This window comes from Lottia gigantea (genome assembly GCF_000327385.1).
Source record: "Lottia gigantea unplaced genomic scaffold LOTGIsca_166, whole genome shotgun sequence".
NCBI lineage: Eukaryota > Metazoa > Mollusca > Gastropoda > Lottiidae > Lottia > Lottia gigantea.
The window spans coordinates 383,138-399,291 of NW_008708067.1; the positions used below are offsets into that span (position 1 = coordinate 383,138).

Below are 16,154 nucleotides of genomic sequence, written 5' to 3' on the forward strand. Positions count from 1 at the left end.
GAAGGACTGTTTCCTTAGGATTCCTGTACACTTTAAACTAGAAATCAGTAAGAAGTACTCGCCCAATAGCACTTTTCTCTTGTTAATAGTAAATTTCCATATTTTCTTAATATTAACAGAACTTCCAAGGGCCTGTGGTTTAGTTTAAGAGGGACGGTAGTTTCCGTCAACCTGCTTGAATATTTCATTTAACAAACTGGACAAAGTTAACATTTGGATTGTTTTGCGAAATTTGTACTACTATTTTTTTTTGTACGAAATAAACCCAGTTGTATTCAATAGCAATGTACAATTTATACTTTTAATTTCTTAAAGTGTTGACATAAGGAAGGCCAACGCCATCTAATGATTCTTGACTTATCAATGAACGAATTAGAAAAGGAAATCATCAAAGGCTTTGTCAGCAGATTACAAAAGGTGAAACACGATTTTAAACTACCAATGGCTCTGAATACTGTATAAATAGAAGTGATCTTTATGTCCAACTACCAACTACTACGACCACCAACAACTACCTAGTTTGCGATATCAGCATCCGCTGGAAGCGAACGTTAACTTGTCATCTACCAACCAACCAACCATGTCCATAGATCTTACGTTACCAAGGCCTGACTACTTTTATCTATTAATAAAAAAGTAAACTATCCACGTTTAGTAGAGGAGATAGCAGAATCCTCTACGAAACCAATGACTAGTCATAATTCTGCATCGAGTATACTTATTGAATAATATTGTAAACACAACCAAGTTAACGTTCGCCTCCAGTGGATGCTGATATCACAAACTGGGTAATCATAGTTTCTGTGTTGTTGATTTGGTAGAACAAAAACTGCAACCATCAGCCTTATTGAAAATATAGTATAATGCCTGATACTTCCTGAAAGAATGATAATATCTAAGAAAAAAGAAGCTCCAATCTTTTATTGACATCGTTTCAATAACATTATTACTTCCTTTTGAACAACTAGAAGTGAGAATTTAATAAGACTTAAGCCATTTCAATACAAATTTCTAATCATTTTTTCAGATGTAATCACGTTTATCAATGGTCGTTCAATATTGACAGTCTATTGGAATTAACATAGAGTTGAGCAAATAATCTTTTGATATTTTTTTTTTCTTTCAAATCAGTATTGCATCTAAACAAAGGTCTTAACCAACAGATGATGTCCAACCAAGGCCGTCCTTACATACTTAGACTCTGGTCTTGCGCCCTTGACATTATTGCAATGATATTCTAAGAAATTATTGACAATATATTGTACAATATTTAATAATGTTATGCTAAAAATAGTTCGCTTGGCAACGGGATTATACTTATAACTCGGAAAGTTTTTTATCAAATGATTCCATTCAATTCAAATGTTAAAATGTGTAGATGAAATAGGGTTTTAAGTTTTTCCTCCACGGGCAAGTGCTTTAAGGAAGATTCCTCCACTCCCTTTCGACTTGTCCTATCCCGGAAGTTTTTTTTCATAACAACCTCCACGTCCTTCGATATTAAAAAGCAAAAACTGGTCTGAAATTCCGAATGTGACGATCAAACATTCCAATGAGTAATACCAATGAGCAAGCGTTCAACCTCCTACAGGCTGGATTGAATTTCCTTCTCGCTTTATCTTTGAACAAAAGAAATATATAAGGTATATTAATATAATCGTTGTCGACTTGCTGTGAATGGAAAGATTTCTGACATAGTTAGTATGTTTGTGAAACTTAAAGAATGTTTTGGCAACCACAATGTCTTATCTTAATTGTTACTAAGGATTTGAAGGACATGTTATCGAAGTGTTTTCCTTAATCATTCATTTCTTGAGACACTTGGTCACAATAATACTCGTTACTATAAAAACATCTCTTACTTTATTGAAGAAACGAAATAAATAATGTTTTCTATATAAGGCTTGTTTTGTGAACATAAGTGATAATCTATGAAAAATTACCAGGAAATCTTAAGGATGAAGGTCATTTTTATTTAGATGATATCGAGGACAATCATTGAGGACAAAGATGAATCAAGTCCCAATATTTTGGTCCATGTTTGAAAATAATGTACTGATTGAAACAAAATAATTGCTAAATTGTAGAGGGAAATAGATATCGTACTTATTCTTAAGGTTTTTAAAGGGACAGATTCGCAATTTTAGCAGGTTTATTTTGATCTTGAATATACGTTATTAGTCTTCTAGTACTAGAAATGTACGAAAATTACATCTAAGAATTTAACTTTCTATATATTCCTATTTATGAGTCGACTTTTTTAGCTTTCAAACGCGGAGAATTGTGGTCAAACATGGATTTGAAGAAAATTAAGAGGGCGAGCTGTGAACCTATTTTGACTCCAAATCGGTCAATAAGTATAAGAACCTTATCATTGGTCAAGCAAATAACCCCCACACATTCACTAATTAATAGCATTGTAAGGTTTGGGGACAAACGCGATTAGAGGTGACGCAAGTATTTATATCCGTTTAAAAGATTGCCTTAATAACGAGGGTTTGATGTCTTCTGGTATTACACAAATAAATCAGATTCCAATCGATGAAAATAAATAGAGACTATACACATGGCTGAACATTGAAGTAAAATTGTTGAAATAGTTTTTGTTTCTAAAGGATGTGAATGTCTAGAGGATAATCGTATGAATTGTAATGTTTGAAACAAAGGTCATGTAGACACATTTAATTTGTCGCCAAGGCAAAACTACATAAAACAGTCGATCAACAAGTGATGGACAAACAATACAGACGTCAATGATACATAACGTAAAAGATATCCCTTCGGAAAAAGAATGCTATAACAATTTTACTGGAAACCCACATACTTCCATTTTTACTCAGCGCTTGAAAATAGTTCTCGTAAATACCTATTTAAATTTCGTTTCCTGTTTAGCGATATTAAATAGAGTAAGTGATAACAACCATTCACACAAAATTTTATCAAAATCCACCAAGAAACCAGCTCTGCACTGTGTCCGCGACAAATTTTCAAGAACAAGGCAATAACTCGTATAAAATATTTTTCGATTTGTCTGGAATTTCAATAGGGTTTATCCTTAGGTGTTAACAAACACACTAATTTTTATCAAAATCCATCAAGAAACCAGTTCTCTATTATGTCCACAACATTTGTGGACGGGGGCAACGACTTTAAATCGCCCAAATTAATGTTTGGGCGTATAAAATGCATAACGAACTTAAAACGTTCACGCAAGCCCTTTTAACAGTTTTGGCGTTAGAAATTTAACGACAGAATGTTTTTTAGCTAAAACTGTCAGATAAGTACAGTGTTCATAAATTTGAGCAAACAAAAAAATCTTTCGACTTAATGCGAAAACATAATAATGCCCCTTACAATCCTTACAATGTTTATGTAAGTTAAGCACCTTTTTCGGTTATTTTTTTTAAATTCTTATTGATGACATTTCCGCCTACGTGTGTTAATACTGATCTGGTATACGTGACTTGAAAACAATTGTTTATCGAAACCATTGATTCTAATGACAATAGTCCGTTTGTCTTATATAAGATACTTAGAAGCAGTAATTGTCTTGATTTTAAGGGACACATTTCTTAATTGAGTGTTGAAATTATAAATGCCTGGAGACACTGACATGTTTCCGTTTTTTTTCGCTTGGAAACATTGGGTGCGCAAATATGATTTGGTATACAGACGCAATTTGGTTAGAAAAATGATCTACAAATAACTAAACCAAGTACCAACGATTGGAAACGCAAAACGAAACCGAAATCCAAAAGCAACATTTTCGCGAAGCAATGATAGCAGATAATGAAGGGAGGGAACCGATTTGTAAGTAAACGCCCGAAACCATGAAACTATGCTAATTTTTGGAAAATGGTAGGAAAACTCTCGTAATGATTCTGAACAGACCCAATTATAACAGATCCCGAATGCAAAAATTCGAAGTTAAATTTCACGACAGATGCAAGATCGTCGCTGCCCTTTACTTCCTGTGTATGCAACTTAGGATACGCCACGAAACTGAAAAACTGCGCGGACAATAGGACTTTTTTGATTAAGAAGAAGAAAGAGTTTGACTTTCCCACATATAAGCTTTTATACGCCTTAGTGATTACAAATACTTAGAGAGAGGCTGCCTGATGGTCTTGCTTTGTTTGACGTTTGTTTTTCCATTAATCTTCGATACATTACAAAGAATGAGGAAGTAGTTAAAATGATGGTTAGTTCTGAATTGATTAATTTTTAGTATGCTATGAACTAGGTTATTAATTAAGTTCTTAATTTGTGAATCCGCGACTTCAGTGTGTATTGAAGAAAAGGAAGAGTTTACAGTTTGTATTGAGGAAAAGGAATAGTGTACTATGTAAATGGGTCAGGAGTCAGTCCAATTAGATGAAAACTAGTGCATCCGGAATTTCGAGACATTTACTAACTTGACTTCAGTAGACCAAAAATAAGAAAATCCAGTTCTAAATAAATCGATAGAATATAATCGCTTTTTCTAAAATGCTTTTATTGCAAATAAATTGACGATTTGTAAAGTTATTGTGTTCAAGTAGAAGTAACAATGTTGAATTGATAAATTAAGAGTTACGTGATAACTAGGTTTTTTCTATGCCCTAGACATTTGTTTCAGAACACAAAGACAAAGATGACATAAATCTCTCTGAACAGCCATTAGTCTAAATATTATTCCATATAAATCCAGACTAGCAGTAAACTACTTTCTTGTTTGATTTGTTAGATAGTAAGGAAAGCGTGATGTTTTGCAGAACATAAAAAGTTAGTAGGGTTTGAGAATAAATTCTAATTGCGGAAGTTCTGTGTCTGTATCCAGCCATGTTGTCAGATCCCTCGTAACTTGCTTCTCTATTATCTAATAAACCTTTCAAATTGGTACAGGGTTCGGATTGGCTGTATTTGCTATTCATGCAAATACAAACATCTGTGAAAAGTGTCAAGGTATTAGAAATAATCGTAATACCCTGATATTGTGTTGTTCGTATTGTTCATGAACGATTATCATAGAATACCTTTTAATGAGTGTCAACGAAATGTTTGAACTGCAACCAATATTATTACGAACATAACTTTTATTGAAGAGACTTTGACATTCATTAGTAGTTGATCAAACAACGTATTCATATTTTCATTTTCTTTTCATCTATTCACATCTATAATATAAATATTTTTTTTTAGAAACGTAATCAAAGGTAAAGCATTTTTCCGCTTGGTGAAAAACTCAAATTCACATTTTTGAAAAATTCTGAATGAAAATACTTTGTACATGTGACATTTTTTAACGCCAATATGCTTTTAATATCCAAAATGTTCGTGTTGCTTCAAAGCGAGTTACAAATAAGGCAGTGGTTATTGTCACTGTTGACTTTCCCCAGAGCTCACTTTGCTTTTAACCCACTTCCCAAACAGCTATATTGAATATTTCATTTGACGTACATGTCGATAGAATTGGTTTAAGGATGGAAGTCAATCTCGATAGCAATGGCTTGATAATGTACATAAAAGTCGATAGCGAAAGGTCATTGTAATGTGCATATTGATAGCAAAATGTGGCTTTAATTTTGAAGCACACGTATAGTCGTTAGTTAAAAGTGAATTTAAATATAAACAGCACAAAATGCATTTAGATTTGACCAAATGTAAAAAGCAAAAGGTGGAATTGGATTTTAAGCGCACGCCAATAAGACAACCCCGAATTAGATTTGAGGCGATAGCAGAAGGTTGATGGACTAGATGGACAAGTTTACAGTATAAATAGATTTGAGATAAGAAGGTATCAAAAGTGGCAAAATATGGTTGTTAGAACTTTAACACAACATCGATAGATTAAATATAGTCCTATAGATTTGAAGTCGAAGCTTGATTTTTATAGTTTGCAAAGGTTTTTAGACGCACATACTATTTAAAGCTTGAAGCTCATGCAGATGGTTAATGAAAGTGTCGAATTTATAATAGATAGAATGTCACAACAGCTTGACGTCCATAGCGCATTAAATCACTGAAAATAAAATTAAATATTATTGAAATTGAATAATTGACCGTTATAAATACATTACTAAATGAACTGGAATAATTAATTTGACTAATATGCGATGAATGGTAATTAGACTATCTCTTATTTAGCATACAGCACACTGATTAGTTCGACCGGCCATTTTTAACTGTGCATCATGGATGTCCTTGAAATGAAGGTAAGTAAGCTTTTGGATCATAAAAAATTAGTCTAACATCTACTATTGATTCTGTTTAAAATAATAATCCGTACAAGCAAGACAAATCCGTTATTCAAAATCTCGTCCAAAGAATGGTAGACAAAGTTGTATAGTAGTGGACTCCTCCGAAGAGAAGTATCATCAACATCATGAATTTTGTGTTGTGATAAGATTTTTGCTTTAAACTTGTACGCAAATGCCTATCGAAAAGAAACTTTAACATTTTCCACCTCGTAACATTCTTTCTTCAACCAGCTTTGTTAGATTTCTGTAATTGTCAATACACCAAAGACTTAACAATAATAACAGTTGAAAGTAATTGTCCACTAGTTACTATCTAAAAATACAAAAGTCTTGCAAAGCCACAAAATCATCTTTTGTCTTGATTTTGAATTTTACCTCATAAGCATGTCTTTAGAAATAAAGGAATATGCCCTAGGTGGAGGATAAATTTTTAATAAAAATCTTAACAATGAGTTTTGTTCATCATGTTTAACCTTTAAGGAGAGAAAGTAATTATTTGTAAGTCTGTGCAAAATAAAAAAACCCTTAAGAAAGCACTTTGTGTTGAACTATAAATTCTAACGATTTGCGCCCAAAGAAAAATTATATCGTATCTTGTCAATAATTGGACCCATATTTTCAAGTTTTAACTACTGATTTTTCCAGGTTAGTGTTTTGTTGATGTGGATTGCATTTTCAATAAGTGCATACTACATAATCCAATGGTGCATCAGTAAGATAAAGATATGCAACGTCCAGGACAAATATGTATTGATAACGGGTTGTGATAGTGGGTTTGGTAAGGCAACTGCTATACGATTACATTCAGTTGGGTTCAATGTAATCGCTGCCTGCTTGACCAAGGAAGGAGCGGATTATTTGACAAAGACCTGCTCTACAAAGTTGCGAACGATACTCCTGAACGTGACATCGGAAGACGATATAAAGAAAGCAGTCAAAACAGTAAAAGAGATAATTCCATTAAATAAAGGTAATATAAACTCCACACTGGTACATGGTGGACCTCATTCCTCATAAATCCCTTATATAATATAGGGTACAGGCTTTTTTTAGGCCTGTTTTTGCAAAAATAAAATGAGATTAAAATTTCCATAGCTCATCTGGAACATAAACCAGACAATGTCATGCAGTAGGCGATGTCTGACATTTTTCAATTTTCTCGTACACAGCCTCGATTTATTGGTCTTCGAACGCATTTCCATTAAAGTCTCAAAATTGTTGCCACAAAGGGAAACCCGGAATGAATGAACAGTACACCCATAACTGATAACATAGTCGAAACTCCGGGTTTAGCGTACAAAAGTCAAACCATATGATGGCATAATGTTAATGAAAGACATACAACCAATTTACCACTATACACCTCTTGCCTAATCCAAATAACTTACGTGATATGAATTTGCATTATGAGCTTATTTATTTCAGGATTGTGGGCATTGGTTAATAATGCCGGTGTAAGCGGACTGGTGGGCCTTTTTGAAACGACAACAAGGAAAGATTTTCTGGACTGCTACAAAGTGAATCTCTTTGGTTTGATAGACGTAACCAGATCATTTTTACCACTACTCCGGAAGGGACAAGGTCGCGTAGTAAATCTCAGTAGTATCACTGGTCGATTTTCACAAATCCCTATAATTTATTCAACCGGTAAATACGCTTTGGAAGGATTTTCAGATTGTTTACGGTAAGAGATGATGTTATTTAATATGAGTTGAGTTGGTTCTTTTTTCATGAACTATTGCAGTGACAGAATAACATCATCATTTAAGGAGTGAATGAGGATTTGCATGGCTTTTGTTTCTCAAGTTTGCGAAAGCGCAAAGCTGTGACATCCAACTTTAAATGTGATTACTCTAGTCTAGAATTTCAATAAATATGCTCGCTTTATTTTACAGAAGAGAAGTATATTCCCATGGTGTTTCTGTATATATAATAGAACCCGGTTTTTATAATACTGGTATACTTACGATAGAAAGAAGTTTGGGTGGGCTAAAGAATGCATTTTACAAATCGAGATCAGAAATACAAGAATATTATGGTCAAAAATTCCTTAAAAAGTGTAAGTATACAACTTCGTTTTGATACATTTGTGATGTGGGAATATAAGTGCATCTGAAGTAATCAACAATCATAAAGTAGGCTCTTATTTTCGAATATAGGCTTTGTATTGATACTACCCATGCTTGGAAATCTTTTAACAAATGACATGAGTGTGTGTGAAATTGTCCAATACTTACAAACCTCATGTATTCTGAGAATCAATATAAACGAAGGGAAATAACTTTATTGAAGCCTGTGCACTGTTTAGACCAAATTAAGGTATAACTACTATATAGTGCCCAGTATATGACAATCTCGACCACGAAGTTCCAATGGGGCTGCGAACACCTAGTTTGAACAGACTTGGGTACGAAAGTATCCAATGTAGCAATTGATTGGTAAATACCAAGTGCACCTGATTAAAAAAAAAAAATTTTGAAAACTTAACCTGAATTTATTTCTTTATCACTTCGACCTATTTTCTATCTTACAGTATGTGATTATATGTCATGGGAATTGAACAGAGCTACATCTGATATCGAACCAGTCATCAGAGATATACAACGTGCTGTTAGCGCCAAATATCCCCAGTATCGTTATCTATCAGGCTTGGATGCTCAATTCAAATTCAGATTTATGTGGACTATTCCAACGTGGCTTAGCGATTTTCTTTACAATGTTATTTTTCCGAGTCCAGATAAAGCAACTTGGAAAATACGATGACAACTCGGGTGCATGAGTGTTTTTTGCCTTGAATAAATTTTAGTTTCAGAAGAATTAAATGGGTAATGTCGATGTGCCCTAAAACGGCCATATTTGCGTGCATTATATAGCCATTTCATTTCATTTATTCTTTTTGAATTTATTTACTATTTGAGCATTGAATAAAACGTTTTCAAATATATGCTTGGTTCACATGTACTATGTTTGAACCTGAAACACAATTTATGAATAATTTCATTTTCCCATCAATTTTGAAAATCCCACAAAACATTACTGTCGTTCCTGACCTACTAATGTATCTGATAATGAAGAGTTAGGTCAATATAACATGACGGTAATATTACAATTTTGGTGCATAGAAATAACTATTCGAACAAATGATTTAAATATTTAGTTAATACTATCGAATTCCGATTACGTCTAGTCGATGCATTGATTCGCCATTTAATCCCTTTCAAACAGAGATGTAAGTCAATGTAACATTTATATCTAGAGCACTGCTTCATTTTTTTCATCTCAAATGTCACCTACATGAATGTACTTAAATAGTATTTTCTAAACATCTGAAACTTCTTAAGAAGGCTTATGTGTTTAACCGGTATTTTTTTCCAAATACCGGCAAGGGCCTGACATGGAAAAATCGTTAGGTCATTCGGATTGAATAAACCAAGACCTGTATTTGCACATTAAAAGATCTCTCGACAGTTGTTAATCGAAAATGAGAAGAATTATCTCGCTGTCCCTGCCAAATTTGCATACTGCAATACACTGCGCCTTTTAATTTGCTCAATTAGGCGGTGTTAAAGGAAGGATTTCATTTCACTCCTTTCTTTTCAAATTAAGAACTCGAACATAATATTCTTCATTACATTATCTTTGCTGTCCTCTCCCTTTTCTAAAAAAAGCAGCCACCCGTTTTACTTTCTAGAATATAAAATTACGAAGCTCTTCATATTCATAATCAATACAAACAAAATGTTACTTTTTTTTCATCTTACTTAAAAATATTCCGAGCAGGAAATGGCTTTATATTGTAGAACGTTATTGCAGACTGATTCAACTTCTGAATTCCTTTCTGACAAGTGATGCTGATAAAGCTTTTGTTTGAACTCATGCATGAACTGTTGTTTGTATTGGAAATATTGAATTATGTGCGACACAGTACAAAATAATACAGGGCATTCAAATAAGGGTATAATCATTAGTAAAATAAGAAGAATCAATTTCTGGAATGGATAAGTCACTGACATGGACATCACTAAGAGTATTTATTGATGAAGAACTCAGTTGAGTTAAATTTGGCAAGGACAGAAACTCAGCTGACTTATACAACTGTGTGAGATTATCTTCCGGACAATTCCAAAATGATCTTTCATCAATTTCGTTCTGAGGAGCGTTATGTGCTTCAGAAACGATATTACTTGTAGATTTTGACTTGGTCAGGCTGTCAAAGGTCAATTGTTGAGAATCTTCCAAGAGATTGAGCAAATCGTCAGTCTGCGAATACTTAAAACCGTATGAATAGTGATATTGGTCCTTGCCAAGATCATTACCACAATTGGGTACTAGATTGGTGTATATCTGATTTAGGCTGTCGAGTTCTTGAACAACTGAAGATGTCGTGTTGACAGGTCTAAAAACATCGAAATCATTTGGCGACCCTCTCTGGTACAACTGCTTATATGTTGCAAGACTTTCACAGTTTTTTGCGAACATATGTTCCTTTGGTGCCTGGGTTGCCATAGTCGAATGTGGATTATAATGGACTCTTTGTCTAGGAAGTGGCCAGGCATCGTAATCTTGCATATTGATCCTTTCAATTGGATGTGCTGGACTTCGTGATAATGAGGACAAAGATCGTGTCGGAAGGGTCCGCTTTTGTGACGAATTGTGTAGATCATTACTGACCTCATTTAGCTTGGATGGACTAAGTTCACCAGAAGCTTTGCAACTATGAAGAAGTGGTGTCATATTGGTGATATCGGGCGATACAATTCCTGACAGCTTATCTGCAGAACACTGCTGCTTTTCCATCGACGCTGAAGCACTTTTTTGGGTCTCTCCATCAAAGGTTGATATCCACTGGTCTTTTTCTATTGGTTTTGGAGAATGACGTTTGACATTATTTAGAAGTGTATGTACCCAATCCTCATAAGCTGCGTTTATAGAATTTTGTTTTTGAAATTTCTGTGACTTTCTTGGACGCCCGATTTTTACTGCTGTAACATAAATTGCAAAAAATAAAATTTCAGACTTTTAACACATTGAACGTCATTCTGGAAGGTAAGTTAATCATATCGCCTACTTCAGTCTGTTTTGTTACAAAGTACAACAAAAAATAATGATTTCGTACTTTTCAAGAACAATGTTATTTTGACCAATGAGATATTTTTCTACTGAAGGAATATGGGTTACATCGACAGGCAAGCTTTCCGTCCATTTTTTATTTTTGAAAAAGCCATTATATTTATTTCTATTAACAAAAATTAACAGTTCGACTCACCACTTTTCGACATGCCTACTTGAAGACATTTTAAGTATCGACATAATCGACACCGATTTCTTGTCTTTGGATTGATTTTACATCTTCTCTCATTTACACAAATTAATTTAGAACTTTCTAATAAGCAACGTCGAAAGAATTTCTGAAACGGTAGAATAGGGATAATTTTTTAAAAGAAATGCTCAATCGATAAAATCGTTTCTTTAGCAAGTCCAGTACTATAATAATGTCTTTACCTTGTATTAGAGGCAATACAATTTAAGATGTCAGGTATTTCTTTAACCGGCCTATCAACAGGCTTCTAAATATACTTTGTTTTGTAAAGGGTAAACTCCTTCGTGAGAAAAAGTTCGTTAGATTGATCCATTTCACAGTTATATGGAGTAAAATGAACCACTGTACCATCTCGCCATTGACGATTTGACCTACGATGTTAATGGAATAAGTGATAACAGAAGAACGGGTACATCTGTTTTTAGAATCTGCTTTTTAATCAGTACATTTTACTCATGGAATTGTCATGCAATGTCTACCTATCACAAGATTGTCATTGTATTTAATTTATGAAGTAGTGTCACATAATGCCTGTCATTCAAACAACTTCAATATTTTTAGTAGGGTTGGGGATAAATATGTAGGAGCATCTTCATGTAGGATGCTCATTCTCTTGCCAAAGTAAATCACCATAGTATTCGTTGATAAACAGACGTATTTCCAGAAGACGATTTAAGCTAGTCGATCCTAACAAAAATTAATTGTTATCATGAAAAAAAAAACAAAAAAAACGTAGTACCTTGCAACCCTCACAGGTACCGACACCAAAATGAATTCCATTAGATAAATCCCCACAGACCATACATAAAGATTCGTCAAATGCAAACATGTACCGTTCTGGCTTCTCTAAAGAAAACATTACTTATTAAAAAAAAATTACTTATGAAATATGTAATGGCGATTTTAAGCGTTTGTATAATTTATGTTCGATTTAATTTTGGTAGAAACAGTATGCTGTCGATCTACCATTGCGCAAAGTAATGTCGTAACCGTCTGAAATAGTATGTCCACAAGCAAGCACATTGAAACACTATATCAATGGAGAACAAGTGAGTGTGGGAACTGACACTGATTTTGTTTTTACAAAACTTTTAAAATGTGCCATTTACTTGGTTAAGTAATCTGTAATTGTCACAATGGATCTCACTGGATTCGAATTCGTATGATCTGTCCTTGTTGATCATGAAGTAAATATAGCTGCAGAGGACTACGCTTGAAACAATGACAGTTTTATATGGCCAGATTTTGTCTTAATATATATGTCTTAATGTAATAAACAAAGGAATATGTCTTTGATCAGGGAAGTTCAACGTACCACGAGGTTTCATCCCAACTTTGAGACATTGTTGATATCGACAATATTGACAGCGGATTCTGTTTTCACCAGTTATATCACATTGTCCACGGCACTTACTGTAGATAACATCTTCTTTACTACATCGAATATAAAAACTCTGCAAGAAAAAATATTATAATTTTATCTTACCAACTAATGCATCTGGGAGCACTTGATACTTAGTAAAAAATAATTAACTGAAACTAATGCATGTAAAAGTAAATGAAACCGCGTTTGGAACAAATTAAAATACAACCCTGCATGAAACGTAGGAAGAATTTTAACTTTCCAACTAATGCATTTCAGAGCACTTGAACAGGATACTTAGTCAGAAGTGACATTACTAAAACATGGAACGAGTAACGTAAAACACTAATTTAAATATGACTAATTAGAAATAAATAAAATTGTGTCGAACTAATATAAATACGAGTAATGGTATCTATATAACACGTATGGCACCTTGTGCACTATACAAACTAGTTCTGACAATTTCAGAACACTACGTCATAACATCTATTAAAGTGGGAAACACACGTACCTTACATGGAAGACAAACTAAGGCACCGAAATTATACCCGTGAGCAGGTTCCTTACAAACCACACATTCGGCCTGAGGCTTTGGATTACTTTTCTTATTCAACTCCCCTAAAATAACGGATTTATCATAAATAATGAATTACAGCGAATAAGTAAATATTCGGCCTTAGGCTTTGGATTACTTTTCTTATTCAACTTCCCTAAAATAAGATTTATCATAAATAATGAATTACTGCGAATAAATAAATTCTGAATTTATTCTAAATGGTAATAGTATCTAGTATTTTAGTTGGTATTTTTTTGCTCAAAGTCATTCTTAGACTATAGTACCAGCTGATATTCAAATTTATAACTTTTAAACTTCAATTGAATTGTGATCATATACTTATTTTTATATATTTGCATTATATAATGATTTCCAGAAGTCGAAGGTCTTGGAAAACTCAACAAAGGTCATGCGACATCATCCATTTGGATTCGGAGCTTAAGCAATATCATATTTGTTTGTTTTGGGAAAGAATAAAAACAAATTGAGCCGAAATAAAGTTCGAGATCAGGACGAGATCCTAGTACATAATGGCGGCACATGTGACTAGAAAATAAATATTGAAGATATATCTCCGGACAAAGCTAAATCAACAAGCAATAAATAATGAAATCCTTACATGGAATGTCGTCGTTTGATGCCATCCAGTTCTTTAATCACAAACCCGTTACTTAACTTAACATAATATCTTAGATATGCGTATCAACAGATCAAGGAAAAGACATGGCACATGATAGAAAAAATATACATAAAAAATATGAACTAAGACCTAATTTTCTTTAACATATTCATTATCGTAGTAGTGACGCAAAGTCAGGGTTCTTATCTTACTCGGCGTGGGACTGTTCGAGTTTCGGTTCAAACTGTTCTCAACCAGATTATCAATAAAGGTGTATAAACTGCTTTTTACAACTGCCTGTTATACATAAACATATCTAACAATTATTATTAGCTTACGTGGAAAACTGAAACAAACCCAGTCTCACAGTCGGCTTCGATTTCGTCTTTCGTCTTATAGTCAATATTATGGAAGCGAGGAATGGAAGCATCACATTATTTTACATGTATCAACGCCGTTAAAATTAACTTGTTGTGAATGCATAGAAATATCTTTTTATGTGAATACGAACCAAACGTAGGATTATCATGATTAAAATTTCTTAATATTAACTTAAGTCATGCATAGATGCCACAGAACAAAATGGAACCACTATTGTTATTCACAAGGTAAATCACATGTATGGTTGTAAAGACGGTTTTACAAAATAAAATCTTACAGTTGAGAGGGATTACAATGTGTTCTATTCTCTTTCTTTTTATTACATTTGACGTGCACTTATCATAAATACATCAAATCGCCAGCAAATGATAGTGTTTGTTATGAGGTTATCCTGCTATAATGCAAGGGGTATAAGAAACTGTCGATTTGTTTTGCCAACAATAAGTCAAATATCATAATCTGCGCTACAAGCTCCAGACATCATTTGAAATATTATGTACAACCACAGTTACCATGACCCACTGGAGTGCAATAAATTTTAATTCAACAATTTTACGACGTATTCATGAAAGCGTATTTAATGCAAGTGGTACACTGAAAAAATTCAAAGCCTCGAGGAAATGTGTTTAAAATCGTTATGTAAAATAATCTCGACCTAGTTTCGTTGCATATATTTTTTAAATAATAATCATTTACATGGTTTAACGTGACAAACTAAGATTAGGCTTAAGATAATATTAGGTTGACACTATGTTAATGGTGACTACTGCAATCGCGTTTCCAGCCTCCGTAGATAAATATGATGGACGTTTCGAGGTGACAGAACTTAATTTAAAACTGTCAACGTTTGGCCACGTCAGCCATGTCGGATGCGTGACGAGTAAGCCATGGCAATAATGGGTGAGCATTAGTATTACTTTTTAGTCCACCGACCGTAACAGAACTTGTCGACATCTCCACTCAGCACAGCCTCCTGTGGACCCGATCAGCCTGCCAAGTTTTGTCATCCCATCAGTGTTGTCTTCATCGGTATTATCGAAGTTTAATTAAGGGAAATAACTCATCGAAAAAAAAATAATGGTAATCTATCTCGCCATTTAAGTCATAAGCATACACAGTTTCGTCTAGTTTCTATCGGACAAATTTACTGGAGTGACAACATACACCATGTTATATTGTATGCATAAAAGGTTGCACTCGTATGACACCGCTTGCAGAATTAGCTTGATGTGATCTGCCTCCGTAAGCCCAGTCGAGGAAAAGAAGGTAGTAAGCCGCTATTTGAAAATATTGAACACCAAGAACCTTTTACATCTGTACTATTAGGGACCAACGAGTGCTTTTAATGTTATGCATTCCCTAATTTGGTAGCAATTTGGTTATAACAATTTTCCCCAAATTCACCAAATACCTACATCTAACAAGTTTTCAAGAAACATCACAGCTGTAATGCGGGGATTAGGCACAATGGTTTCGATAACCTGACTTACAAAAACCGAAAGCTGTGTCCAATAAATAGATTACAATCGCAATTGTTTTCAGTTAATTCCCGAACAATAATAAATCGAAGAAAATGAGACATATTATTGAGGAAAATTGAGTCTATTGAATAACTTACCATGAAAAGGACAACCCGACTCACATTATGCTTGTTAAAGGGACAGTTGTGCCAC

At 33.8% G+C, this 16,154-nt stretch overlaps 2 protein-coding genes across 2 annotated transcripts; one reads left to right on the forward strand and one right to left on the reverse strand.

Moving 5' to 3' along the window:
• Positions 1-6,899: 6,899 nt before the first annotated feature.
• Positions 6,900-9,002, forward strand: LOTGIDRAFT_141736 (hypothetical protein; the record flags this gene model as incomplete). Its single annotated transcript, XM_009051402.1, has 4 exons — positions 6,900-7,209; positions 7,665-7,923; positions 8,135-8,298; positions 8,773-9,002. 4 exons carry the CDS (start codon positions 6,900-6,902, stop codon positions 9,000-9,002), a joined length of 963 nt encoding a protein of 320 aa, XP_009049650.1.
• Positions 9,003-11,488: 2,486 nt separating this feature from the next.
• On the reverse strand, positions 11,489-13,502 carry LOTGIDRAFT_141771 (hypothetical protein; the record flags this gene model as incomplete). Its single annotated transcript, XM_009051403.1, has 4 exons — positions 11,489-11,647; positions 12,299-12,405; positions 12,878-13,013; positions 13,437-13,502. Coding segments are annotated over 4 exons (468 nt in total), but the record flags the coding sequence as incomplete, so codon positions are not given.
• Positions 13,503-16,154: the final 2,652 nt, after the last annotated feature.